This window comes from Dermacentor albipictus, chromosome 2, assembly GCF_038994185.2.
Source record: "Dermacentor albipictus isolate Rhodes 1998 colony chromosome 2, USDA_Dalb.pri_finalv2, whole genome shotgun sequence".
Classification (NCBI taxonomy): Eukaryota; Metazoa; Arthropoda; class Arachnida; order Ixodida; family Ixodidae; genus Dermacentor; species Dermacentor albipictus.
In genome coordinates this window covers 40,108,979-40,135,574 of record NC_091822.1, presented here as the reverse complement: position 1 = coordinate 40,135,574, position 26,596 = coordinate 40,108,979, and the positions used below count along the sequence as shown (strand labels likewise).

The following is a 26,596-nucleotide window of genomic DNA, read 5'->3' as shown; positions in this document are numbered from 1 at the left end:
ACCAAACGGTCGGCGTTAATACTATAGCATGACGTATTTCCTGTTGCCACTTTTCGCCGAGTCTGCGCTATTGTTACCATAGAGTTAGTAGAACAACTATAGAGGAAAAGCTGGGCCGGAAAAGTGGGAACCTCTAGGGCGCCGCCCTGTTGCTACTGGTCAATGTGGCCAGCGCAATTACTATTGAAAGAGCTGAAAACAAGTACAGGTCACCTAATGCTTTGTCATCTAAAAACGCATACCTGATGGCTTTATGAAGGTGGAACGTTATATTAAATTTACAGAAAGCGATCGCTAAGTCCATGACTTATGTAAATCATGATGTACGCATTCATGCAATAAAGGATGACACGAATTTCGGTTTCGAATCTGTTTTTTGGTTGCATAGTAGTTTCGTACAGTTTAGGTTTGACATGCGATCGCGCGTCGACATCGGACGCTATGACACACTCGTTCGTGCCTTATGTGCCACCGAAGCCCCGAAGTGCTCTGGCATATACCTTCACATGTAAGTAAACGAATGTATCTCCTTGTTGAGAGTGTCACGCGAGTAGGCAGCTCTTGTGGTGCATCACAATCGTTTGAGAAGCGTCACATTAGTGCATTTTTATGCATGCGGAGCGGTGTTGTTATTTGCAGGTTTCCCTTCAGTAGGAAATTGCTGGACAGGCAGACCAGCGCACCGGAATTGTACTGGCGAAGCCACAAGCAACTCAAAGAATCTGTTTAATTGTTGCACTTTGAACAATCATGCTTCTACAAAGGCCACAGCAGAAAAACAGCCTGATGCCGAATATTTCTGTGCCACGAAGTAATCAAGAGGCGAGTGCCTATAATGCGGACGAAATCGAGTGCATCGAGACTTAGAACGACAGAAAGCTGAGCTAGTTGGTAAGGATTCATTATGCAAAACAGAGGTGAGGCGTGCAGACAGGACACAAGAGTAGAGAAGTGGGCGGCGCTTGTGTTGTTTGCTTGTAAATACTCTACTCTCGTGTCCTGTCTGCACGCCTCACCTCCGTTTTGCATAACGAGTGCATCAACCCACATATTGATAGCGTAGGCGTTTTATTAACTGTGTAATGTTTCCAACACTTCCTTGCATGCCATTTCATGTGGAATATATTTTCTGGTCACAAATGTGTGCAGCGAATCTATTTGCATGATCGACTGCGCGCCTGTGGGACCATTCACTTGCACTTGATGCTGAGTCTTTTACATGTATCCATAAACTGCAGATATGCACATCAGGCCCCTGCGAGCATTTTCAAAATTCAATTATTTTAGACAACAGGCACATATGCAATACTGACATAATCCCGAATACCACACGTTTCCCTTTTATGCAGATATGCAATGGCAAGCCCTTCCATGTGTTCCAAAAGTAAAATTTAAGCTCTAAATTAAAGAAGATATTTCTAGTCAGAAACAAGCAAAAATGGTGACTGCAGAGTATCAGAAGCCCAAGGTACAGAAATTGTGAGAAGTGTCGAATGATTTTAAGGAAAGAGTCGTATTTGAAAATGCAAGACTCTTTAGTGGAGGTCAAGCAAGTCAATATAGGTAGAATACTCTGCAAAATTATGCGAGTGAGGGGATGTCAAACAATGGGTCAGGAAATGCATTGTTTTTCTGCAAAACAAAAGCTGATTGCCATTACATAAGTCACTTTAGCATCATGATAAATTCAGAAATAAACCAAAAAACAAGACACGCAAAAATAAAAAAAAACATTTAATGATGCTCTCTCCACACAGATAAATAAAAACAAACACATCACATCTAATGTGGACATATCAGATGCCTTGTGAAACACTAAAGGAACAATTCAGTTTCGAGCTATGGCACTTGCCACATAGATGTGGGGGGGCCTTGCACCGATAGTGATAGTTACCACTGCATTTAGAAATTGAAAGCATTCGTGCAGACAAGGATGATTCTTTCTATTCTTGGCTACCACTTCAAATGCCTCCACCAAGTGTTACAATGCTGCACGCAGCCATACTAAGGATCTCGCAGCAACACCTGCAGGTAAAAAGCAGAAGCAGTCAAAGTGCTGGTGTGTTCTGGACACTATGTTTGAAAACATTTAGGCAAGAAGAGTGCAAGAAGCAGACATAACAACTGCATTTATTTCCATAATTCCCCATTTAAATGGCCTTTTCTTTTTGCTTAGACAATGCCTACGCCTAGCCACAGCAGCTCCCTCATACAGACTCCGCAAGCCAAGAGGCCGTGGAGCCAAATGCAGGTAAGAGGCAATAAGCAATAGCACTGGTATTGACATTCATCTAATTTCTTTTTATTTCGTTTAGGCAGCCAGCACACCTCGAACAGCCACCTTGACTGCGGGTGTGTCACCCTAGTCGCCAAGGAAACATTTGAGGGAAAGTGACAGGCAATGTGAACAGCCACTTCTCCATGTAAACAATACTCTTTCTCTCGGATGACTCCTACGCCTCGCCACGCCAGCACACTTGTGCACAAAGATGCCGCAGAGGCACGTGCAGGTCAGAGGCAAGAAGCAGTGGCACTGGTGTCGACTTTTACCCAATTTCTTTTTCTTACACTGAGGCAGCCAGCACACCTCGAACAGCCACCTTGACTGCGGGTGTGTCAGTAGATTCCTGTTGTACACATGCTCATAATAAACTTCAGTAAACTTGAACTTCATAATAAACTTGAAGGCAAATGGGACATTGATGCATTGTATTTTTTAACATTTATTGTACACATACAATATATGTTATACTTTGCAGTGCTACAGAGCGTATTTTGAAGCTTCCCCCTATATTTTGCACCTTTAATTACGTATGTGTTGTGTGGCCCTCAATGCAGTTCACGTTGTAGCAGCTGCTTTGTCTGTATCACACATTGGCTTAAGCTCGTGATATCCACATACTTCTCTCACATATACAAAATAAAGTTCTATGTAGTCCTCAAGTGTTACAACAAAATATGAAAGTAAACAATCTGATCGTGGAATTGTGTTTATTACAGTGATTCCTATGACAGTTACTGACAAGTTGACAACTTGAACTGGTCAATCGGTCCATAGCCTCCTCTATTTTTCAAAAATAAAGGAGGCTATGATCCGTCATGGCAAGGAATTGTATGTATACATAAAAAAGGGGGTATGTGTGTGTGTTTGTAGTGGGGGTATAGGATTAGGGCGGTACGAAAAAATGTACCAACACCGTCCTCTAGACCCATTCCGTTAAGGTACCGTAACAAAGCGTATTATGCATAAAGTTCGTACAATGAACTCTGATATTACTACACACGCCAGGCGACGCGAGCTACATTTGTCATGAGGCATTCGCCCTCCATATTATTTTGGTTAATCTTGCTCCCTGCACCGAGGGAAAAGAAAGATCATGGGCGCGGGTGCCTTTAAAGTATCTCGACCTTGCGAGGCACTGCTGCGCGTGCCAGGGGAGCTGTCCGTGCGAACACTCCCTGGCACACACCTGCCTCGGCGGCACCAACCTATGTAACGTTCTGCTTCGAGCTTTGATCCCCCCACTGTCCCTTGGGTGCCCTGCAGTTCCTGCACCGCCTGCTTTATTATAATCTCAGGCGCTCTCCTGAGACTTCCGTTTGTCGGTTACATGTGCCCTACAGCTGTGTCAGTACTTAAAATGAAAAAACCCGATCTATCGTCGCGACGATAGATCGCGAAAGCGGCTTTTGCAACATACCGCGCACGTGCGAAGAGAATTACGGAACACCAACGAGGAATCTGACCACAGCTTCGAGCTCGTAACCTCGTCGAGTGACACTCCTGCAACAGGCGTGACCGCTGAAAACCGCATACCGCCGGAAACTTCAACAGGATCATCCCTCGGTTGCATAACTGCCACCTGTACGGCCAACATGGACCACACCCACACCGTCCCGCAACACAGAATAAAGAACCAACTTATAAAACCCAAACACACACCTGCTGCACGCACACATCACGACTGCACAAGCGAGACGCCATGCTGCTACGCTGCTACTGTTGCCGGATTAAAACTGACTAGTGTCACCAAGTCTAGCAAGCGTCTCAGGAGCTGGCAACCTCGGCGCGTAGCAACATGGCGGCGCTCTTGAGGTTCCCGATTTTAATGCATGGGCCCTATGGGTAGCTTGTCCTCTAGAGTCAGTATAGTAACTCTATGATTGTTACATTCCTTTCTCTATGCCCTTCCATTCCGCTTCCTGTGTGAGCAGCGGCATCTGTCGGGCTTCCCGGTAAGTTCCACGCGCTGCCGCTTCTTCTTTTCGTACCACTGCGGAAGGTACAGTTTCCATCCTCTACAGTTGGTTCTATATTCTATGGCCTCGATCCTCGTCTGCGTCTCTCTTTAGGCCGCCCTCCCGGCGTGCCCAACGTGCCCGGCGGGGCGTTCTTGGCGGCCATGCCGACATAACACTGGCAACGAGGGTTAACCTTCCGCGCAAGGTACACGCCTTCGACTACTGCCATGCTGCGCATTAGAATTGCCGATTCTGTTATTCTGCTGCCGCGGACGTCAGACCCGACCCTACTAGCGTTGTACATGCGCAATGCGTTCCGTCGCCATTCGTGACATAACATTAGCGACGAAGAATATCCCCATGCATCACGCCTACATGCGAGTTACACCTCCATAACTGCATTCTCCACCACATCTTACACTTCTGCTGCACTTTCTGCAATTTCTGCTTTTGACGCGCATGCGACGTCATCTGCTTGACATTCGACGCTACTGCCGCGTCTTCCTTGCGGCTGTGCACACGCCTCGGTCCTGCCTGGGCGAATTTCCGGGTTGTCCTGCACGCCACAAATTTTGCCAGACGAGAAGGGACATTTCTTCCACTTGTGCCGTTCATTCGAAAGTACATCAGGACAAGCCAGCGAGCTATAGAAACGCAAGAGAATACTGCTATAACGACAGCGACCACTTTACACATTGAAGACGCTGTCGGCGCTCTATTGCTTACGCGCGTTCTCGCACAGGTGAACAACGTGACTCTGCGGTTGACACCGGAGCGGTTGTGTCGCTGACGAATCTTCAGGACTACAAGAAGCACTTTTCACATATACTCCTGCTTCAATCTCATTTAATCATGCAGAACTACTCGGAGCAAGTGGTGACGAATTAGGGACTTTTCTTCCACAGCCGTCAAGTTCGAAGGCAAGTCAGCTTTGGTGAACTTTCACCTGACTGAACTTGGTTCGTCACTTCTTGGACTTGATGCTATTAAGGTACTGAATGTAGTAATCGATGGAGCGACTTCGTCGTGTGTCCAAGCCCCATCTTCACTACCGGACTTCGACATTAGTTTCCGCTGCACGGAATATCACCCGACTTCGCTGAACTTATACGGTACAGCGGACGTAGGCAGTGCACCGTAGGCAAACGCCAGTTCGACTTCAACGCCAGCGAGCGAGAACCAGTGTAGAGTGTTGGATCAGTGTGCCCCGGTTAAAGCGTTGCTATGGCAAGCTCCACGGAAAACCCAGTTGAACTGTACATCACGGGTCAATATGCGTGTTGAGCGCATTCCTACCAGGTTTTTCTATAGTCGCAAGCATGCTAATTCATATACCCATCTTGCAAATTCTTTTCTAAAACAGCCAGATGCAGCAGTTACTTGAGATATGCCTTCAGTGAATTCCGCATTTCAGCGCAGTTCTAATTCGCGAGTGCGTTCTTATACAGCTCGTGAAGCACCTCGAATGAGTGTTTCATACTCAGCCGTATAAGGCAAGAGAGTCAGGCACTATTACTTATGCTGAATGACGTACCCAGTCATACTGCACCGCTAGGAGCACCGACTTCTGAGCGCTTCATAGGATCTGAGGATTCCATATAGGCACCAGTTTTACATCCGGCTGTGGTGCCCAGCCAACATGTTATTTTGCCTAGTAGGCGTGTACATGATCCCAGTGGTTCAATACAGGCACCTTCAAAACGAATGACTGATTTGCCCAGTCCCTATGCTTTCTCTGAAACACCTAGCGCTCATGTGTTCGAGCCTTCGTGCCCACATGCCGTTCTTCATAAGTCTTCGCTCCCAGCTGTGCCTGAGGAGCGCGTCAGTGAATCTTCGGATTCTTTTGGATCTTGTTCTCCGCCCTCAGAGTAGTTTGACGGGCGCTTCAGTGAGCTAGGAAACTCAAATGTCAACTCTTCATCTCCGCCCCCATTTTCACCTGGTGGGTGCTTAGCTGAGCAGCGAAGCTCATAAGCAAGTTCGGAGCCTTTACTGGCACCTATGGACGAAACGTCGCTTCATTTGCCGCAATCGCTTCGGCGGTAAAAAAGGCGGTGCCAGAAACCGTGCCACATACAAGATTTTATTTCAATGTATTTTATTATGCGCGTTTCTGTAACATACCTAGACAAGCGTTCAAGTGTTCTGTTGGCTGCTGCACGGTCTGTTTGTTTTTGTTGCGTGTTTTTATATCTAAAAAAAAACGAGTACTCTATTGGTACTTTTTGTTCCTCAGGGAGGAGAGAGTTGGGAAAGGGTACCAATGTATACCATTAACAGATTTATAATGATGCTTCCCTCTGCCTTCTGTTCAATACTCGTTCACCCAACTACTACTGTATAATGTATGACGTTGATTATACCCAGAATTCTTTTCAAAAAGAGGGGGATGGTTTTCACATCGGGGTTTTGGTTTAGAGACCGAAACTTACTCGCCCTCAGGGGGCGCTGTGATAGCGACGCTGCGCCTATTTAAGGCGCCAGGCTTCAATAACGACTCTCAGCCTCGGTCCCCGTCTGCGTCGCTCTTTAGGCGGCCTTCCCAACGTGCCCGGCGTGGCGTTCTTGGCGGCCACGCCGACATAACAGCACTAGCGAACTTTATAGCATTTGTGCGTTAGTTGTATACCTTGATTGTGCCTATTTGACAGTGTGACGCATTCGAAGGTTATTCCAAAATATTTGCATTTGCGAACAGTCGCCATTTGATTCGAGCAGCTAATCGGATAGGACAATGTTGTAATCGTTAGTAGAAAATTTGTAATAGTCGCAACCCCTAGCGGGCAACAATATTCGAGAGGGATATGGCGCCGCAAATTCAAAACGACGGCATCTTTGACAGCAAGTTCTTTAAATTGTCAAAAAAGAGTATTAGTACGCAAACTGTAACATGCTTTAGATATGCAGACGTGCCTGCTTATTTTCCCTTCTTTTGTTTTCTTTTCTGTAGTGCCGCTGCATTGTAGCTACCTGCGCTATAATAGGGCTGGCCATACCGCCGAAAACGTTATCGGAAACTTGCCATACGAGGCAATACCGACGAGTTACAGCGGCCAAACAAGGGGGTGTCGCTGGAGCCACAATGCTCAGGCGACACGTAAACATGCAATTTTATTCCACGCCCTGAAGAATTGCGTGTGAAGCGTGCGTTAATGCATACAACAATAATGGGCACAAGGCTGGGTACCAAATAAAACATGCTGTGGGTTATAGCAGGCGTCAAAGAGTGGAGCTTGAAATTCGAATTGGCGCTTATACCGGTACATCACGATCCGTATTCACGAAAACGCCTTATGCCAGAATAGCTCATAAGAATGAATCCAAACCAATTCGCCTATTCGACATTACTTCAGCGGAGCGGACTAGCCAATGGAAAGGAGCACATAAGAAAAAAAGAAAATCTTTGTGAATTAGGCCCATGTCTTGCGTAACCTGGGAAGCGTTATAACGAGAACGTGCCTTCCACCAAGCGTTCGCCAGCGTCACCTTGAGTGCATCCAGCTTGCGAACGATGTGTTTCTTGCTGACTGCATCCATCCACGACAAACTTTGAACCAAGATGACAGCTTGGTGCCGGACGGCGGTGAAGATGCCATCCACGGCCTTTGCGAGTTGCGCCGTCCAGTACTGCTCCACCATCTCGGCCGCCAGCACCAGACCGTAGCAGGCCTCCACTCGTCGCTCACAAACAGTGGGTGAAAATGCCTGCGCGCGTTTGTCGTAGCTCACAGAAACTCCACCAAGATCGGCGAAGAGGCGCACCATCCACCATCCGATCATGTCGACCAGTTCATTTGGTACGGACGTCTTGAATATGCTTCCAATCGCAGCGAAGTGGTCAACGCTGTCTATCAGGACTTCCGTATGTGCGCTCACTTGAATGGTGCCGCTCAAATGCTTTCCGAGAAAAGCGAGCCACTGTGAGGACGTAACCGCCGGCGCCCATTCTACCAGGCTCGCCACTCGCGAGACGCGCATCCGCTTCAGCCTCGGGTTGAGCGACGAGATGTTCATGAATGTTCCTAGAACACGAGTCTGCCGACGGGACACTGCTTCCGCTCTCGGCTTCGTGTACTGGAGGCCGGCGCCCACCGCTTCGGCGTAAAACATCGCCTCGGCCACGGCTTCAAGCTCGTCTGCGTGCTCGGCCCTCACCATCGTCGCCAACGCGACTGGGGCCTCCGTAACTTGCAGTCGGTGCCGTCCATTTCTGCGAAGGCGCAGCCCGAACCACAGGTCGATGCGCCAGTTGATGCTCAAGTCGAGGAGCACGTCGAGAGGGTGTCGGTCCCCGGCCGGTTCGTTGGGCCAGGCTAGGCCGCGGTCGCGGAGAAAGTCGCGGAAATAGCGTAGCGCGGCGTGGCGTTTGCTTTGTTCCAGCTGCTGCTCCAGGCAAGACTTGAGCATGCGGCCGGCTTCCTGGGTTGCACGGAGCTTACCGTTGCCAGAGCGCAGAAATTGGGCACCTTGCTGCAGCGCGCTCTCCCTGACCAGGGCGTCCACATCCGTGGAGACGGCGTGGTCGTGCTTCCAGCGGCCGCACATGGCGGTGCCGAATTCGTGGCAGATGTCCGCCGACGGCTGCATGGTCTCGCGGAGGAAGCGTGCGTGCCGGTCGCAGGCCCGCGTAGTGCACACGTCGCCTGACCACTCGTGAAGCGCCGAGCTGTCGCTGTGGACGGGAATCAGGAGCAGGACGATGACGCAGGCGGCGATAGAGGCGAGGAAGCAGCCGATCAGGGCGACCGTTTGCATGTACATTCTCCTCTTTAACAGCAGCTTCGACACGTCCGACTCGTCGCGTGTAGGTGCCTGCGCAGAAGCGGAGCGCTGCTTACAGACCGTTCGCGTGGAACCTCCCCTGCTGCTGCAGGGTGGTGACCGCGTCTACACGGAGCCAACTCTCTAACAGCCGTTATCGTGTAGTATGGTGGCTAGATGCGAATTTTTCTACGAACTCATGCTTCAACTGGAAAGCGAGTTAAGGCACTTCACTGGATGCGCCTTTTCTTTCGACAGCTGCATTTTACGGTTGGCAGGAGGAGAAAGTTGGGGAGCAAAGGTTATCATTTGCGCCGTAAGCGCCTACAAGGGCGACGGCTGGTGCCTGTGCTACGCGCTCTCTTCCCCGCAATTGATCACAGGCCAACGCACTTGCGACAGAATTGATGAATCTGCACCACAGAAATATCTTTACTGGCGCTCACTTCTTGTGCCTATAAATGAAGGTTAATGGGCATTGCCCGCGACGTTTAAGAATTGGTCCAGAACCAATTGTCAGGGAAATCAAGTTGAATGATGTGGTCAGATGCGAAGGCGCAGAACAAAACAAGTTTTCTGATAATTTTTTGTTTACAGCGAATCCATATATCGCCAAGGTTCCATGTATATTTCCTTTTTGTGCATCAACGAGACAAAAAAGCGTGGGCCAATAATAATAATAATAATAATAATAATAATAATAATAATAATAATAATAATAATAATAATAATAAATCAAGATGCATTGCTTTAAGTCAATGGGTGTATATACTGGAATCGCTTGTCAACAGCACATGGACTCACGAGCAGGAGGCGTTGCCATAGATTAACGCTAAGGAAAAATCTTATGTACAACCATGCTCGCTTGATTCGCAAGAGGATAATGCCACAGACTATGGGGGTATCTGTGCCGTAGAATTGCAGACAGAATTGTGATATGCACTGCGCATATGTATCCAGGCACACCCAAGTGGGATATCGAGAAGTTCATCACGACGCACTTCGCGTGGGCTAGCCGTGATTGCACTACCCCTATGATCATTTTTGGAGGCTTCAATGGGACATTCCCAAACCTGAGAAGAAATGGTTTACTCAGTCTGTGCTAGGAAAGTTTGGTTTGAAGTTTGTATACAGCTCACTTTGGGCAAGAATCTGTCTAAGGTTCTTGCTGAAGCAATCAGTGTAAATCACCGTAATCACAAAAGCTAGTGCCACTACCATTACCAAATGAAAATTTTGCGAGTGTGGGGGCGAGCCAGTCTCTCTCTGTATATATATACCACGTTAATGTTTCTCTGAATGATCCAGTTCCTGTAAAAACAGGCAAAAGGAACGGACGAAGCTACGAAACGTTTTTTTGCCTATGTTTCGGCCAGGTTCCGGCTTTCGTCCCTGAAAGCACTCTCTGTTTCTCTCTCAATATATATATATTGCTACGGCATGAGCCGGGCGAGGAGAAGAGGAAGAAGAAGTGAGCTGGTGCAGCCTCAGGACGCCATCTTGACTTTACCATCCATCTCGTCCCTTGAATAAAGCCGGTTTAACATTAACCGTAACAGTTTTGTGGTGGAGGTGCGGGGTACTTCAACCAAGACGACGGAGCTGCTGCAGCAAGTGCCACGCCGGAGCCGACGCCTCGCTCGACTGCCTCCAACACCACTTGAGATCCCGATGTCCCACAGCAGCGACGAACAGCCTTCTCTGGCTGCTCCAGTGCGAACAACCGGCGCCTGGATGCATCAGATGGAGCCCCGCCCTTTCTCTGGAAAATTCGGCGAGGACGTGGATGAATGGCTCACCCACTACAAGCGTGTGAGCAAGTACAACGGCTGGAACTCCACGACTCAGCTCGACAATGTGGTTCTGTTCCTCACAGACACGGCGCTAGTGTGGTTCGAGAACCATGAAGATACGTTCACAACGTGGGACAGCTTCGTTACTCACCTCACAGAGTGCTTTGGCGATTCCACCACGAAACGGAAGCGGGCGGAGCAGACATTGCTTCAGCGCGCTCAAGTCCCAGGTGAGACCTGTACTACGTACATAGAGGCGATCCTGAAGCTTTGCAAGACTGTCAATCCTCGAATGTCCGAAGAGGACAAGGTTGGACACCTTCTCAAAGGCATAGCCGAGGATGTGTACAATTATTTAATCGGCAAGGAGAGTCTCGCCTCGGTCGCCGACCTCATCAAGCATTGCCGCACATTTGAGGCCTTGAAGCTGCGCCGCATCACGCCAAAGTTTGGCAGGCTAGCCAATGTCACCACGGTGGCAAGCGTTGACGAAAACAACTACAGCTTTCAATTTGACCTTGCGGCAACTATAAGGCAAATTGTCCGTGAAGAACTTGAACGACACACCAAAGGGGCGGATGTCGAACAGCTTGGTTGCACTTCCAACCAACCTCAAGAACATGCATCTGCTGTGTCAGCATTGTCTGCCACGCCAGGCGTTGCAGACTGTCGAGTTGATCAGCTGCGACAGCACCGACGTACCTTTCCCGACGACATGACGCACGATCAACGAACTCGTCGAGCTACCACCACGAATCGCAATTCGGAAGATCGCGTTTATTATTCGCAGCGTCCCAGGGTTGACTCCGAGGCATACAACGTCGGTCGCGCATCTCCTGTATGTTACAGCTGTGGCGCCTCAGGACACATTGCTCGTTTTTGTCGCCGGCGCCGACAGACAACAACATATGGCCCACCACCAACTTGGCATAATTTTGAACGTGATAGTTACGACGACCGTTGGCCGATAGACCCTGCAAACACCACAGGCGCGCCACCTCGGAATACCTTCCGTCAGTATAGTAGAAGGAGTGGCTCGCCAGCTTCTGACCGCAGCCTGACGCCCCCAACCAGTCGCCAACGCCGTTCACCGTCACCACGGCGACGTGCTACGTCTCCACCGCCGTCGGGAAACTAGCCGGCGCGGCCGATGGAGGTAAGGTCGCCGGACAGTCTGTGTATCTGCGAAATACTCCTCTGCCTATTATGATGGTGAAGAACAAAGTGCGTGTGTTAATTGATAGTATACCTGCAACGGCATTAGTGGACACTGGTGCTACCGTTTCCGTCATGAGTGTGACTTTCAAAGAGAGGCTGGGTAGGAAAGTTATGTTCCCGTGGAATGATGGTGTGACGTTTCGTGGTGTCATCGGAGAGTGCCTAGTTCCCCTTGGTATTTGTGTTGCAAGTGTTTTATTCGGAGGAGAAGATCTTAAAACAGAATTTCTCGTACTGCCGCGATGCACTCACGATGTGATTCTCGGGATTGACTTTCTTCAGGATTGTGGTGCATCCGTTAACTGTGGCACAGGCGAAATTACTTTGAATAGCGCGCTTCTCGCCACCCTTGCCGACACATCCTTACCAGTGAAAAACTATTGTGTTGTTTCGAACGATTTGCTGCTACCGCCTTGGTCGCTGTCACGTATCCCTGTCAATTTCGCTGCTGCCGACCTTTCATCGTTTGACGCGCAAGTCCAGCCACTTACGTCGAGCTGCGCAAAGAAAGATGTACTTGTACCACGCTCTGTCGTGAGAGTAGTGAATGGCGCCTCCAATTTGTGGGCTTTCAATTGTTCTTGCGTCCCTGCCGTTCTCCCGCGTGATATGAAGCTTGCTGAATTTGACGAGATTACTTACAGCTCCATTACAGTGCTAAGCGAGGAGGAGCAGTCTCATGCTAGCGATCCCCAAAGAAGCATTTCTGAAGAGCAGATCCTACGAATGATCAACAAGGCACTGCCCTCACATGAGCGCCGCGCTCTCGCACAAGTTTTGTGGGCACATCTTTCTGTATTCGATTTCGCACAAGGCGACAAGCAGGCTTCACTCCCTCGTTCCCGTGCTCGCCACAGAATTGACACCGGATCTGCGCACCCCATTCGGCAAAAGCCTTACCGCGTTTCTTCAGCAGAGAGGACAGTTATTGCTGAACAGGTGAAAGACATGCTGCGGAAAAGGGTTGTCCAAGAGTCTTCTAGTCCGTGGGCAGCACCAGTAATCTTAGTAAAGAAAAATGATGGATCGTGGCGGTTTTGCGTTGATTATCGGAAACTGAATGCGGTCACCAAAAAGGATGTGTATCCGCTTCCTAGAATTGATGATGTCATCGACTGTCTACATTCCGCTGCCTACTTCTCATCACTGGATTTGCGATCAGGGTATTGGCAGATACCCATGCACCCAGACGATAAGGAGAAAACGGCCTTCGTGACACCAGACGGTCTTTATGAATTTAACGTTATGCCGTTCGGCCTTTGTAACGCGCCAGCAACATTCGAACGATTCATGGATACTATCCTCCGAGGACTTAAATGGGAAATTTGTTTGTGCTACCTCGATGATGTGGTGATTTTTGGCAGCACATTGAGTGAACATAACAGCCGTCTCAATCTTGTTCTGGATTGTGTCAAACAAGCCGGCTTGATCCTAAATGCCAAGAAATGTCGTTTTGGAGAAACCGAGACGTTAGTGCTTGGGCATCTGGTCGACAAAAACGGTGTGAGGCCAGATCCACGGAAGATTGAGGCAGTCAGCTCCTTCGAAGCACCGAAGTCAGTGCGGGAGTTGAGGAGTTTCTTGGGCCTGTGCTCGTATTTTCGGCGCTTCGTCCCAAGATTCGCCGACGTGGTGTACCCCCTAACAAGTCTTCTCCAAAAAGCCGTCCCTTTCAACTGGACATCGGCTTGCGACGACGCGTTCCGTCAGCTAAAATTTCTCCTAACATCAGGGCCCATATTGCGTCACTTCGATGCATCCGCACCTACGGAAGTGCACGCTGATGCCAGTGGCATCGGCATCGGTGCCGTACTTGTGCAACGTCATCAAGGAGCTGAACACGTTGTGGCTTATGCTAGTCGCTCTTTGACTAAGGCGGAACGCAATTACACTGTGACCGAGCAAGAATGCTTGGCAGCTGTTTTCGCTGTCCACAAATTTCGACCTTATATCTACGGACGCCCGTTCACTATCATTACTGACCACCACGCGTTGTGCTGGTTGGTGAATCTCCGTGACCCGAGTGGACGACTGGCACGTTGGGCTCTTCGACTGCAGGAGTACGACTTCGTTATTTCCTACAAGTCCGGGCGTCGCCACGCAGATGCGGACTGTCTCTCCCGCCTTCCTCTGACGACGACGGAGTGTGACGAAGACAATTTTGATGACTGTTTTGCTCCCATTTCTTCTACATTCCCAGACTCGATGACTTTCAAAGCAGAGCAGGAAAATGATATTGGTTTGGAACCTATATTTGTAGCCGCATCGCGTCCTGGAGCCACCGGTCGATTTTGTGTCCGTGACGGCCTGCTTTACAAGACCAATTATTCGGTTAAAGGCGCACGCTTCCTTCTGGTGGTGCCGCAGAGTCTGCGAACGGACATACTGAGAGCCATGCACAACGATGTGACCTCTGGCCATCTAGGATTCATAAGAACTTTGAACCGGACACAGGAGCGTTTTTACTGGCCCAGAATGCGGGACACGGTCAAGCACTACGTCGCCAGTTGCGAACAATGTCAACGCTACAAGCGCCCTACGACCGCTCCACCAGGTCTTCTCCAACCTCTGCCGCCGCCTCGCCTGCCATTTGAACAAGTGGGTATCGATCTTCTGGGCCCATTTCCCCGATCATCTAATGACAACCGATGGGTGATCGTATGTGTCGACCATCTGACCCGTTACGCGGAAACGGCGGCCGTGCCATCTTCAACAGCTGCGTCCGTTGCAACGTTTTTGCTTCGATTCATTATTCTTCGACATGGTCCCCCCCGCGTGATCATTAGCGATCGCGGTCGTCAGTTCGTTGCGGACGCCGTAGAAGAACTGCTTCGTCTCTGCAGTTCGCAGTTCCGTCATTCAACGCCTTATCACCCTCAGACAAATGGGCTTGTCGAACGTACGAACAGAACTCTAACTAACATGCTGGCCATGTACGTATCTTCCGATCACAAGGACTGGGATGACGTACTCCCCTTCATCACCTATGCGTATAATACTGCAAAGCATGAGACGACCGATTACAGTCCTTTTTATTTCCTTTATGCCCGTTCACCGCTAAGCTGCATTGACACTATACTACCGTTTGACTTTCACAGCGAGTACTCTGTTGCCAAGACGCTTTGTCTTGCCGAAGAAGCCCGGCGTATCGCTCGTCTTCGTACTGTGGCATCCCAAGACCGATCGAAAGAGCGCTATGACAGCCGACACCAGTCTGTCTCGTACGCCAAAGGAGACTTTGTGTGGTTGTGGACTCCGCAACGTAAACGTGGCTTATGCGAAAAGTTTTTACCCCAGTACACGGGCCCATTCGTCATTGTAGATCGCTTGAGTGACTTGACGTACGTAGTGGCACGCTTGACGTCGACTGGTCGTCGGTCTAGCCGGACCCAGTTAGTACATGTTGCCCGTCTTAAGCCGTTTCACCCTACGCCTTCCGAGTGATTTGGACTTGCCCAGCGGGCTTCGTCTGGCAACCGGGGATTGCTACGGCATGAGCCGGGCGAGGAGAAGAGGAAGAAGAAGTGAGCTGGTGCAGCCTCAGGACGCCATCTTGACTTTACCATCCATCTCGTCCCTTGAATAAAGCCGGTTTAACATTAACCGTAACAATATATATATATATATATATATATATATATATATATATATATATATATATATATATATATATATATATATATATGTTGTGTGTGTGTGTGTGTGTGTCTGTGTGTAAAGAGAGAGGGAGAGATGGCAAGGTGTACGGAGTGGAAAGCGATGATTGCCGTACGTGCCGCCTGGGATAGCTCGTCCGTCGCTGCTCTGTGGGCGCGGACGCCACGTCAACAACTGAAGCTGCACTATATACTGCAAACCTGTTTGCAATTTCGCCTTTAACTCGTGCAGTACATGTTCGTTTTTCGTATGCTTTACCACAAAGCCGAACACGGAGGGCTCCTTCCAAGGAACGTGGAGCGAGCTGGTGCACAGCGCGGGTGGAAGCGAGGTCAGGTAGATGCCACTTTAGCGGCCACAGAGCAATAAACGATGTCACTTTGTTTTATTTAATGTATTATTGATATGTTCATTTGTTGGAAAATATTCATTGGAGATTGTACGGAAGTTCATATTCACGACTGGGCAGAGAACGCATACTCAGAGCAGGCCCGGGTGGCACGTATACTGTAAAGTTCGCCTCCCTTGAGGTTTACCCGATTGCCATTGCAATAAAAAAAGACTGAAAAATGCATTAGTGAAAGTAATCTTTGTCATCGACAGATGTGGTTTTTAATCGTAAATTCTGAAAAATTACTGTCTAGTGTTTCCAACATTTTGGGAAGCGTGTCACGGAAGAAAAAAAAAATCTCACTAAAATTCTTGCCTTAACTGTGAATTGGATTTTAACAATGTGGGTGTTTCGAAACACTCTAATATAAACTAGCGCGAGGTAAATAAAATACCAAGGCGTGTCATGTTGGTCTAATGTTCGTGGAGCTGAAGAAAAGCACTGGATTTACCAACAAAGTATAGACGGTTCTAGCTTTAGTAATGCATTTGCTATAGGATAGGTGAATATCGAAGTTTTGAATATGAATAGTTGTTGCGTAATATTTTATTCGTATTGCAAAATGAACTATTCGGAATTTTCGAATATGAAAACTAACCAAATATTTCGCAGCGACCGACTGTTCAAATTGGGTTACTGTTCTCCACCTGCTGAACAAAGTATAGCAAATTATATTTATGAGAAGTAAAAGAGCGACCAAGTTTTCGAAGCAATGCAGAAACAAAATCTGTGATGCTAGCTTTGTCTTTGGTTCTGCGGTGGAAGTGTGGCACTGGTTAACACTCCTTGGATGAGATCTTGTACGCATACACAAATACCCAAGAGTGCATGGACATGGGAACTGCCGCCGTCGTATCCCAACTGGTAGCGCAACGCGGGCGTAATTGGGGGGTTGTGGCTTCGTCTCGCGCTGTCAGCAAGATGCTTTACCTGCATTTCCTTTTTGTTTCACATTTTTGCACTTCCATTAAAAACTACAAATAATTTCCCCTATAGTTTCCTTTCCTTTGTTATCTGTTGTTTTCATGTGGTTCTAACAAATATGTGCGAGCGTTCTTACATAAACGGTGCCCTTACGAAGCCTTCGTTTCCCCTTCTTTTCGTCCGATACATGACATCCGGCTGTTTTTCTTTTTTTCTTCCAATTAGTCTTTTTTGTACTCTAGGCGTGTAGTGGTTTCACCTGTTATGTTACAACCACCGACGTTTTACTTGTAACAGGCCCTTTCTTGTATCTAGAGCACAAAAAAAAAAACCTCATTAGCTCTTCTTTCTTCTCCATAACTTGTCATATTTTTTCGACCAATATTTACTTTGTGTTTTTAGAAAGTTAGTCACACCGCAGCCTGTCATTCTTGGAAAGCTTATTTGCCACCCGAATCTGAAGGTGTGAAGCGGCTATTCGTGCACCTCTTTCCATGAACATTTTAGTGCTCTTGTGTAAAAGACGATCCTAAGTGTCCGTGAAAATTGACTGTCTATTGAGCACAAGCATTTTCCTAATTATCCCCAAATAAACATTCCTGCTGTAAATATGTGCGTCTCCGTTTGTATATTCAAAATTCGATTCGATATTCCATACGTATTGTTCGTATTTGATTTGTACTCGAAAAAGTCTATAGTCGTTTGCCTAATTTTCATATTTTCATAACGGAATAATGAAAACTTCATTTTTATGCGAAGCATATTACTAGAGCTCAACCCAGCTTCTCAAGCGCGGCGGTGTAGCCTTCAATACCACGTGACACCGTGACGTCACGACAGAGGAGAAACGGGGCTCCAACTCGCGCCGTCGCTCGCGGCGGTATATAAGCAGCTGCGCTTGCCTCTGCTAGACACTCACGAGGTGAGATGCCTCCTGGAGACAGAGCTGCTCGTTGGAATGAGAAGCGAAGGTTGCGGCGTGCTACAGAGACTGTTTCTAGGTGGCTTTGCTACGGCGCAGCGACTACGCGCCCCGCATCGGACGCGGTGAGCGTCGAGCAACGCAGCGTTCGGCGCGACAACGAAATGTGCGCCTGAGCAAGCGCCGCACGCCTGAGCCGACGCCGACGACACCGGCTTTTCTGCGACACCAGCTCCTTAACGCTGTCGCGTTAAAATAAAGGCTAGTATGCTTCGCATCCTGGGCTTAACCTTAGCTAAGCCACAGCCATTTTTTCACTACTTTCACATTGGAAGGTTACAAATACACGCAGTCGATGTGTGTTATTCAGCTGCTGTGTTCTAAATATGCATGCGCGCATCTATCAATTAAATGCGTTTAGTGACACCACTGAACCCGCAGCGTTTAAGCGGACTCAAATAGGTTTTGCAACCAATAAAGAAATATCGGTTTTGTGAGCACAATGTGAATGCCGTGATGCCCACTTGGTTGTGAAGCACAATTATAATGTGAAGGCTACCATTGTGACGGCAGCCGCTGGAGCATTTATGGTACCGGAGCCTAAGCATCGTACAGCGAGGTTTGACGGATTACATGTTGTTTTTGAGTATTAATCTGCACTGCACAGGTTTCCCCGCTCAGTTTAATCCAAGCGCGAATTAAAATAATCCAGTTGCCAGCCAATTTAATCTGAGCGCCACAATTTTATTGCGATAGCAATTATATGGACACTCCAGGCGCATTCCTCCCTTCGGCGTCGCCGTGGCCGTGAGGTTCCGTATGAGTGAACGCAGGTGAGGGCGAGCCGGCGAACGCGGTCGCGTGCGAGGAACGCCGCCCAGATGCGTGCCATCTCCTGTGGCGCGCGAGGCAGGGGGTTCAGGCGAGGGAGGAGGGGCGTTCTCCGGCGGCTGCTCCTCGCCCGCCACTCCATGAAAAGTGGAGACAACCGTGGCGTCTACTACGGCGTCCGCCACGGGAATCGCGGGCGCGGTGCGTATTGAAAGCGATCTGCGACGTGGACAAAGTGCGCGCCCCCGCGGGCTTGAGCTTCAAAGCAATCTGCAATGTTTGCAGCGTGCGAGTCGTGCCGGTAGCTCCGTATGCGTTGTGCTTAGGACGTTTCGTTCGCGTTGAATCGACAGATGTGCGGAGGTCAATTTTCTCCAGCGTTTTCACAGTTGCCGCCGTCCTCGAGCGAGATGTGTTCACGTTTACTTGGGGTGCTCGTCAATTCAGTTACAATACCTTGACGGCTAGTTGGTTTGAATCCATGATAGAATGTGTAAGCGCGACTGAACAAGGACATAGAAGTGGCATACACACAAAGACAACGCTGTACCTGCGCTTTTGTTTCTTTCTACGTCCTTGTTGAGTCACGCTTACATATTCTATTATTGTTACCTTAGTTAGTAAGCAAATGTTTACAAGTTTGTACGGCCGATAACGCTATTATCCTTACTTCGTACAGCGATCTACTAATTTGCTATCGCAATAGGTGCTTCGCCTTTCGGGTGGAACTGCGATTCTTTTTTACTCTTCCGAACCACGTCGATCAATATGCATGACGATAGGAAAGAAAATCGCATGTTGCGATCCCAACCCAAGTCGCGTATATGCGTCACGATTATGACTCACTTATGTGAGCCACTCTTGTTGCTTGGAAACGCAACTCGAAAAGGAAGGAATGAGTGGTATACCACATGGAAGTGTTTCTGAAGCAGCCATGACCACACTGGTAGCGCGGAAACTGCCCTCCTATAGTGCTGACACCAATACAGTGATCATTTCAATAAATAGACGACATTCATGACGCCTGTTACGACCTCTTTAGCAAGAACTATTTGTTCCTCAATCAATTTCCAATAGGATTAAGTTCACTGGCACTGGGATTAAAATGTGTGGCACTTGGATTAAAATGGCTGGCGCAAGGATTAAATCAATTGGCACGCGGGTTAATACGGATGGCGCTGGGATTACATGTGGTGGTACCTAGATTAAATTATTAGCACTTGGATTAAAAATGCTGGCGCTCAGATTAAATTTGCTGGCATCCGGAATATATTCAATGGCGCTTATAATAAACAGAGTGGGAAAATCTGTAGAAAGTCATTTTTCACGCAACCCTTCTAACTTATAAGTCGTTAAAATATTGCCATTTCATTCAAGTCATTAAAATGTAGCCGACTAAATAGAAAGCTCAGTTGTAAACAGACGAAAAGTCACTAAATCTGAGGACAATATCGCTAAAATAGCAACACTCACTAAATACCTGTAAATTATCAAAGGCAAACTCAATTTGTGTTTCAAAGACGATTATGTTAGACGTCCCCAACAAACACGGGATGGCACGAGGGGTGGTAAACTTGTTTTGGACCGCCTAGCAACAGCTTTCTTGCAGTGGATGCTTGCAACGTACGTCCCGCAGGCGTCTCGCACCGCAAAGTACGGTAACCCTTAACTGCATGCTTAGTGTTTCCGGCCGATAGTCATCTGTTGCAGCACGTGGCGGTGACGGCCGAAAGACAATCCTAGCTGCCCAAGCAGGGTATACGTAAAAAAATAAATCGTACCTATGTGGGCGCGATTCTGAGAGAAAACTTCGCATTATCTGTTTTGTTGGATTTGTCAACGTGCACACGCGACAGCATACACGCTTTCACAAGTATGTGTGCGTGTGTGTAGGGGGGCACAAACGGCCTACTTTAACGCTTGATTCTGACTGTGGGGGAAGAGCATGCCTTCCCCCCACCGGTAGATACGCTGTCTGTGGCAAGAATGATGCCATTCATCATCATCATCATCATCATCATCAGCCTGGTTACGCCCACTGCAGGGAAAAGGTCTCTCCCATATTTCTCCAACTACCCCGGTCGTGCGCTAATTGTGGCCATATTGTACCTGCAAACTTCTCTATCTCATCCGCCCACCTAACTTTCTGCCGCTCCCCGCTACCGCTTCCCTTCCCTTGGAATCCAGTCCGTAACCCTTAATGACCATCGGTTACCTTCCCTCATTACATGGCCTGCCCATGTCCATTTCTTTTTCTTGATTTCAACTAACCTAATGTCATTAACCTAGCTAATGTCATTAACTCGCGTTTGCTCCCTCACCCAATCTGCTCTTTTCTTATGCCTTAACGTTACACCCATCATTTTTCTTTCCATAGCTCGTTGCGTCGTCCTCAATTTAAGTAGACCCCTTTTCGTAAGCCTCTAGGCATCTGCGCCGTACGTGAGTACTGGTAAGACACAGCTTTTATACACTTTTCTCTTGAGGGATAATGGCAACCTGCTGTTCATGATCTGAGAATGCCTGCCAAACGCACCTCAGCCCATTCTTATTCTTCTGATTATTTCAGTCGCATGATCCGGATCCGCGGTCACTGCCTGTCCTAAGTAGATGCATTCCCTTACTACTTCCCGTGCCTCGCTGCCTATTGTAAATTGCTGTTCTCTTCCGAGACTGTTAAACATTGCTTTAGTTTTCTGCAGATTAATTTTTAGACACGCCCTTCTGCTTTGCCTCTCCAGGTCAGTGAGCATGCATTGCAATTTGTCCCCTGAGTTACTAAGCAAGGTAATATCATCAGCGAATCGCAAGTTACTAAGGTATTCTCCATTAATTTTCATCCCCAATTTTTGCCAATCCAGGTCTCTGAATACCTCCTGTAAACACGCTGTGAATAGCATTGGAGAGATCGTATTTCCCTGCCTGACGCCTTTTTTTATTGGGATTTTGTTGCTTTCTTTATGGAGGACTACGGCGGCTGTGGAGCCGCTATAGATATCTTTCATTATTTTGACATACGGCTCGCCTACACCCTGATTGCGTAATGCCTCCATGACTGCTGAGGTTTCGACTTAATCAAACGGTTTATCGTAATCGATGAAAGCTATACATAAGGGTTGTTTATATTCCGCACCTATGCCATTCACGTACGGTTAAATATAAACACATCTCACTGGATGACCACGAGCACTCGCTGTCACAACGCTGGCGTGATGAAGAGCGCTGGCAACGAGAAGCGAACGCTTTGTGCGGCCTCCAGTTTCACCGCGAGAACACGTTTCACGGCAAAATTAATGAAAGCAGTCTGGAAAATACTCGGAACCTCAATCGCACTATTGAGGTTCCTAGTATGACAGATCAGCTAGACCGAATCAATCTATGTAGGGGGTAGAGAGGCCAGATTTCCATTGTCAAAGCTTCGAGCGACATTGTGTAGACTCGAGTGATCTGGGTCGGGACTCCAGGCGCCATATTACCAGCTTTCAAAAGTGGGAGGAAGGGCAATAGGCCTACTTTGCCTACTCCCTTCCGTGCTACACCGTGTATTCATATCGAACAGCTATCAGACAAGACAGCATTGCCCCACATTATTATTTAGAAAACATTTCCCTTACTAATTTTGCTGCACGTCGGACACTCACAGCCTGTGTTACGGAGATTCAACAAAGGAGTTTCTTCGCAGAGCGTCCCGCATTTATCGTCACGACAAGACAAATTGCGTCGGATGCTGTCGCGTCAACTTCCAACATAACAAAAAAACTTGCACTCACGCCTTTGGACAATGAACGCCGTGTACAAGGTCACGCAAAACTTGAAATGAAGCGCACTTTGAACAAGGACGCAAGGAAATAATAATAAAAAAAACTGATGCAACCGCCGCATTCAAATGAGCAGCGCCATTCCGCACAACATAATAGCTGGTTTGCGCAGTCTTTCCAAGCTTTGCGCCAGAACACTGGTGGGCGGGGGTCACCAAGAACGAACTAATAAATTGTGAAATAGAAAAATTACCATTTGTTGCTTTAGTACCGCAAAATATATGAAACGGAATATTCACTCGTATGACAGTATTATTATTAAAAGTTTCTAACATTTTTTCCCCTTAAGTTTTCTAGTTTCAGTGTTTGCAACCCCACGCTTCTCGGTCCAAGCTTCGCGACCTATTCAGATGGACCTTGGCGCAGCTCTTAGGCGCCCGTTCCTGCGTCGGTGTCTTACCTCGTAACCGAGCGAACGGGCGCAGCGAAGGTTGAGAGCGACGCGGAGCACAGCGGGGGATATAAGAGGCAAAGAGGGGGAGGAGAGCGCGAGGAGGAAAGCGGAGGAGGGGAGCATGGCGTAAGCGTGAGAAGAAACGTGTTGTGCCGCGCATGAAAGCTGCGAGATGGCGCCAGGGTAGCGCGCGTCTTCCGTGTGGAAACGAAGTGCTGCACGAGCGGAGGTTGTCTCCGGCGGCTGTTGTGCATCGCGCCCACCCGTCACCCACGCGCATCCTGTCGAAATCTCCCGATTAGCGAGGCAGTCGTGTCACACTTCACTCTATTTGCGACGTGCCGCACGAGACATATTTTCCGTGCCAGTCAGTATATCGCGAAATAAAAACACGTGTACAGATGTTGCGTTCAAATTTCGCATTAAGGAGTATCGTAATCGTCAGTGAATTAGCGGCTCTTAGGCGCCCAATCCTGCGGCGAGCGGCCAGCGTCTGTGCAACCGAGCGAGCGAGCACACCGAAAGATGAAAGCGAACGCGGTGCGCAGCGGCGGATGAATGACGCGAGGAGGAAACCGGAGGACGACGGGGCGGCGGTACCATGACGCGGAAAGCGGAGGAGGAGTGCTGCGCGAAAGGGCGAGAAGAGAAGCCTAGTGCGGCGACGATGGCCTCGAGATGGCGCCAGAGTAGCGCGCGTGGTCTGGGACGTCTGTCGAACGCGGCTGCTGTGAATCGCGCCCACGCGTCACACAGGCGCTGGGTCTCGCGATCTCCCGATTAACGAGGAAGTCGCGCCGCAATTTCCTCAGCTTGCAACGTGCAGATTATCCACGCCCGCTAATACAGTGAGAAGTGCAAACCCGTATAAAGCAGCGCTTAAATTTCACATTAGGAGGTATCGTAATCGTAAGTGAATATTTTTGCTGGTGTCGGGCGCCATTACAAGCCTGATAATGTAGTGGCCACGCGGAGTATCAGAATTTACGACTTTCAGATTAGAAGCCCGGTGTTCTACCTCTGCTCCATGCCACCACCTTTCATAGATTTAATAGATTACGAAATGACATTTCATCCAGTAGCGATACCAGCAGTCATAGAGGCATTGCGTAATTAAAGAGTTCACGATGGGAAAGTGAATATCTTCGAAATATCTACAAAGATTTCACAGTACTTTGGTTCTCCACAAGAAAAGTAAAAATTTTGCCTATCAAGAAACGGGTCAGGCAAGGACACAAAAACTCTCCAATGCTATTCACTGCATGCTTAGAAGTATTCAAGCTTATTAAACTAAGAAGGTGTAGGGGTGACGATCAACGGCGACTGTCTCAGCCACATTCGGTTTGCAGATGACATTGCCCGGTGTAGCAACACAGGGGACGAATTACAAAAATGATTGAGGACTTTAACCAAGGACGCCCAAGAGTGGGGTTGAAGATTCTTATGCCAAAGACAAACATATTTTTGAATAGCCTGGCAAGGGAAGAGGAATTCAGGATCGCCAATCACCTTCTAGAGTCCGCACACGAGTATGTTTATATAGGTCAAATACTCACAGGAGACCTTCATCGCGAGAAAGAAACTTACAGAAGAATAAGAATGGCTTGCAGGGCATATGAGAGCACTGGGAGCTTATCATTGTCCAGAAGAAAATGTGCAATAATTGCACATTGCAGTTGCAATTGCATTGCATTGCATAATTGCAGTTGTTGGCAACACATGGGGCAAAAACTTGGAGGTTAACAAAAAAGCTCTAGAATGCCTGACGCCGAGTATCGCTTACCGTGCAACAACTCGCAGCAGTCGCCGGCAACGCGTGGCCACTGATGCCCGGGGCGTTCCGTGCCGGCGGCCCCTTGTCGGCTTCGCTGACTGTGGGGCCGAGGGCTTCAACCTGGTGGCTCGTAGGTCTGCGTGCTTTTGATGCTTTGCTCCTACGTCGACACTGAGATTTCCCTGGCAAGGTCGCTCTGCGCGAAGACGAGGCGGCACGCTTCGGACGACGGCTCGCCTGCGAGGAACGCATCCCGAGTCGGGTTCTTCTTCGTCTTCATCGGGTCGTTTCCCGTTCTGAGCCGATGGTGATAATACGCGGGACGTACGAAGTTGCACGCACAAAGAAAGTCAAAGTAAATTTCGGAACTAAAGCATTTTTCAATACGTTGCCACCTATTCCAAATTATCCTTATCATTACGCACCGATTTTAGGGTGCCTGCCGCATACGGCAGCCTTTGTTCGACTGGTAGTTTCTGGCTGATAGTGTGCGTCGGCAGCAGGTGTCACTGACACAGCTAACCCGTACGCGGGTTACCTGTGTCAGTGACAGCGCCACAACATCATTACTAATAATTTTGTTTGCGCGTTGCCTAACACAGCTGTATCACACTGGCAAAGTGGGGCCACCATTAATCATGCTTTCTAATCATAGGAGGTGGCAGTACATTTGTGCGAGCGGGATTTCAGAAGTTGCGCCGCAGTTTTCCGAAGCTCTGTGTCGGAATCAGGTGTGCCTAGAAACTGCTTATGCAAAGCCTCCTCTCCTGATACGACCTGCATGTTGTGAAACATGGATTATGAAAGTGTAATGCTTGGGGTCGAGCCGATGTCGGATGTTCGGACCTTTAAGGGGGCAACACACCTCTTTGGCCTCTGCTTCCCACAGGCGACAAATTCAGACTGACCCACCTGGAGGAAATGCATCCTCTCTGCATCCTTTCATTTCCCACATTTTACATCCTGTTCTGTCTCCTCTCTTCATTTCATTTCGAAATTTCACGCCGGCTAGGGTAAAAGGGGGATGCGATGCTGAACGTTCACCTTTTGAACGACGAAGCCAATTTTAAGGAAATTAGGCAGCGGGCTTTGTCTTCTTTTCGTGAGAACATGTAGCAAGTTTAGTTACCTTAGCTTAATAGAAAAAAAAAGAGTTGTACAAGTCCCTTTGAGAAAATGAGTATCACCTTCAGAAAACTATCATCTGAATATTATAAAGTTACATCATTTTTTTCTGAATAAGTATCTTCTGGACGCCTTATATTGCAGGGAAGGTGCAGCTGTTAGCAATTTTATATCTTTTTCAGCAAAGTTCTCATCACATAAAAACTAAGTTTTTTTGTTCTTGTTACTGTGATCCAGATAGCGATCGATTTTTTTTCGATAGAAGCAATTTAGAAAGTCAAGACTCTCATAGTTTTATCGCTCAGAAATTTCCAGCCTAGAAACAATTATCTTTGCATTTTCGAAACGGGCAAACGGGACACACCACAGGCCCTTATGGACATCTACACACTTTTGCTCTATGCTGTACTTCTGCCTAAAGCAAATGCAGTTTCATTCAATAGGCTTTCATGAATATAGTAGTAGACTGACCGGTCATGCTGAAAGCATTTCATAGTGTTTGCTACTTAGATGAGCTTAGTGGCCGCAGTCACCATCACAAGCCAATGCACCGCTACTTCTCGGCTGAAATGGCGCGGTGTAACCGCTTTTGAATCCACAAGCACAATGTTTCAACAGCGATGTGTAACTTCGGTGACACAAGACATTTTTATGTCGGCGCAACAGTAGAAACTTGAGACAGGGACAGAGAAGGCAAGAAAACACAAGCACTTGTGTTGACTCGCCTCCTCGGTCCCTGTCTC

The 26,596-nt window shown here is 48.2% G+C and overlaps 1 protein-coding gene and 1 long non-coding RNA gene across 2 annotated transcripts in view; one reads left to right on the top strand and one right to left on the bottom strand.

Annotated features, from left to right (window-relative positions):
- LOC139055914 (neprilysin-1-like) overlaps nt 1–24,995 on the bottom strand; it is a 70,467-nt gene extending 45,472 nt beyond the window's left edge. Inside the window, exons 1-2 of the mRNA XM_070533558.1 lie at nt 24,738–24,995; nt 7,732–9,057 (exon numbers count right to left, since the gene is read on the bottom strand). Coding sequence (XP_070389659.1) covers nt 7,732–9,057; nt 24,738–24,980 — 1,569 coding nt within the window. The 5' untranslated portion in view covers nt 24,981–24,995. The remainder of the gene's footprint in view (nt 1–7,731; nt 9,058–24,737) is intronic.
- On the top strand, nt 112–2,697 carry LOC139055913 (uncharacterized). Its single transcript, XR_011511999.1, has 4 exons — nt 112–508; nt 640–891; nt 2,177–2,251; nt 2,316–2,697. It is a non-coding gene; the product is annotated as an uncharacterized lncRNA (long non-coding RNA).
- Nucleotides 24,996–26,596: the final 1,601 nt, after the last annotated feature.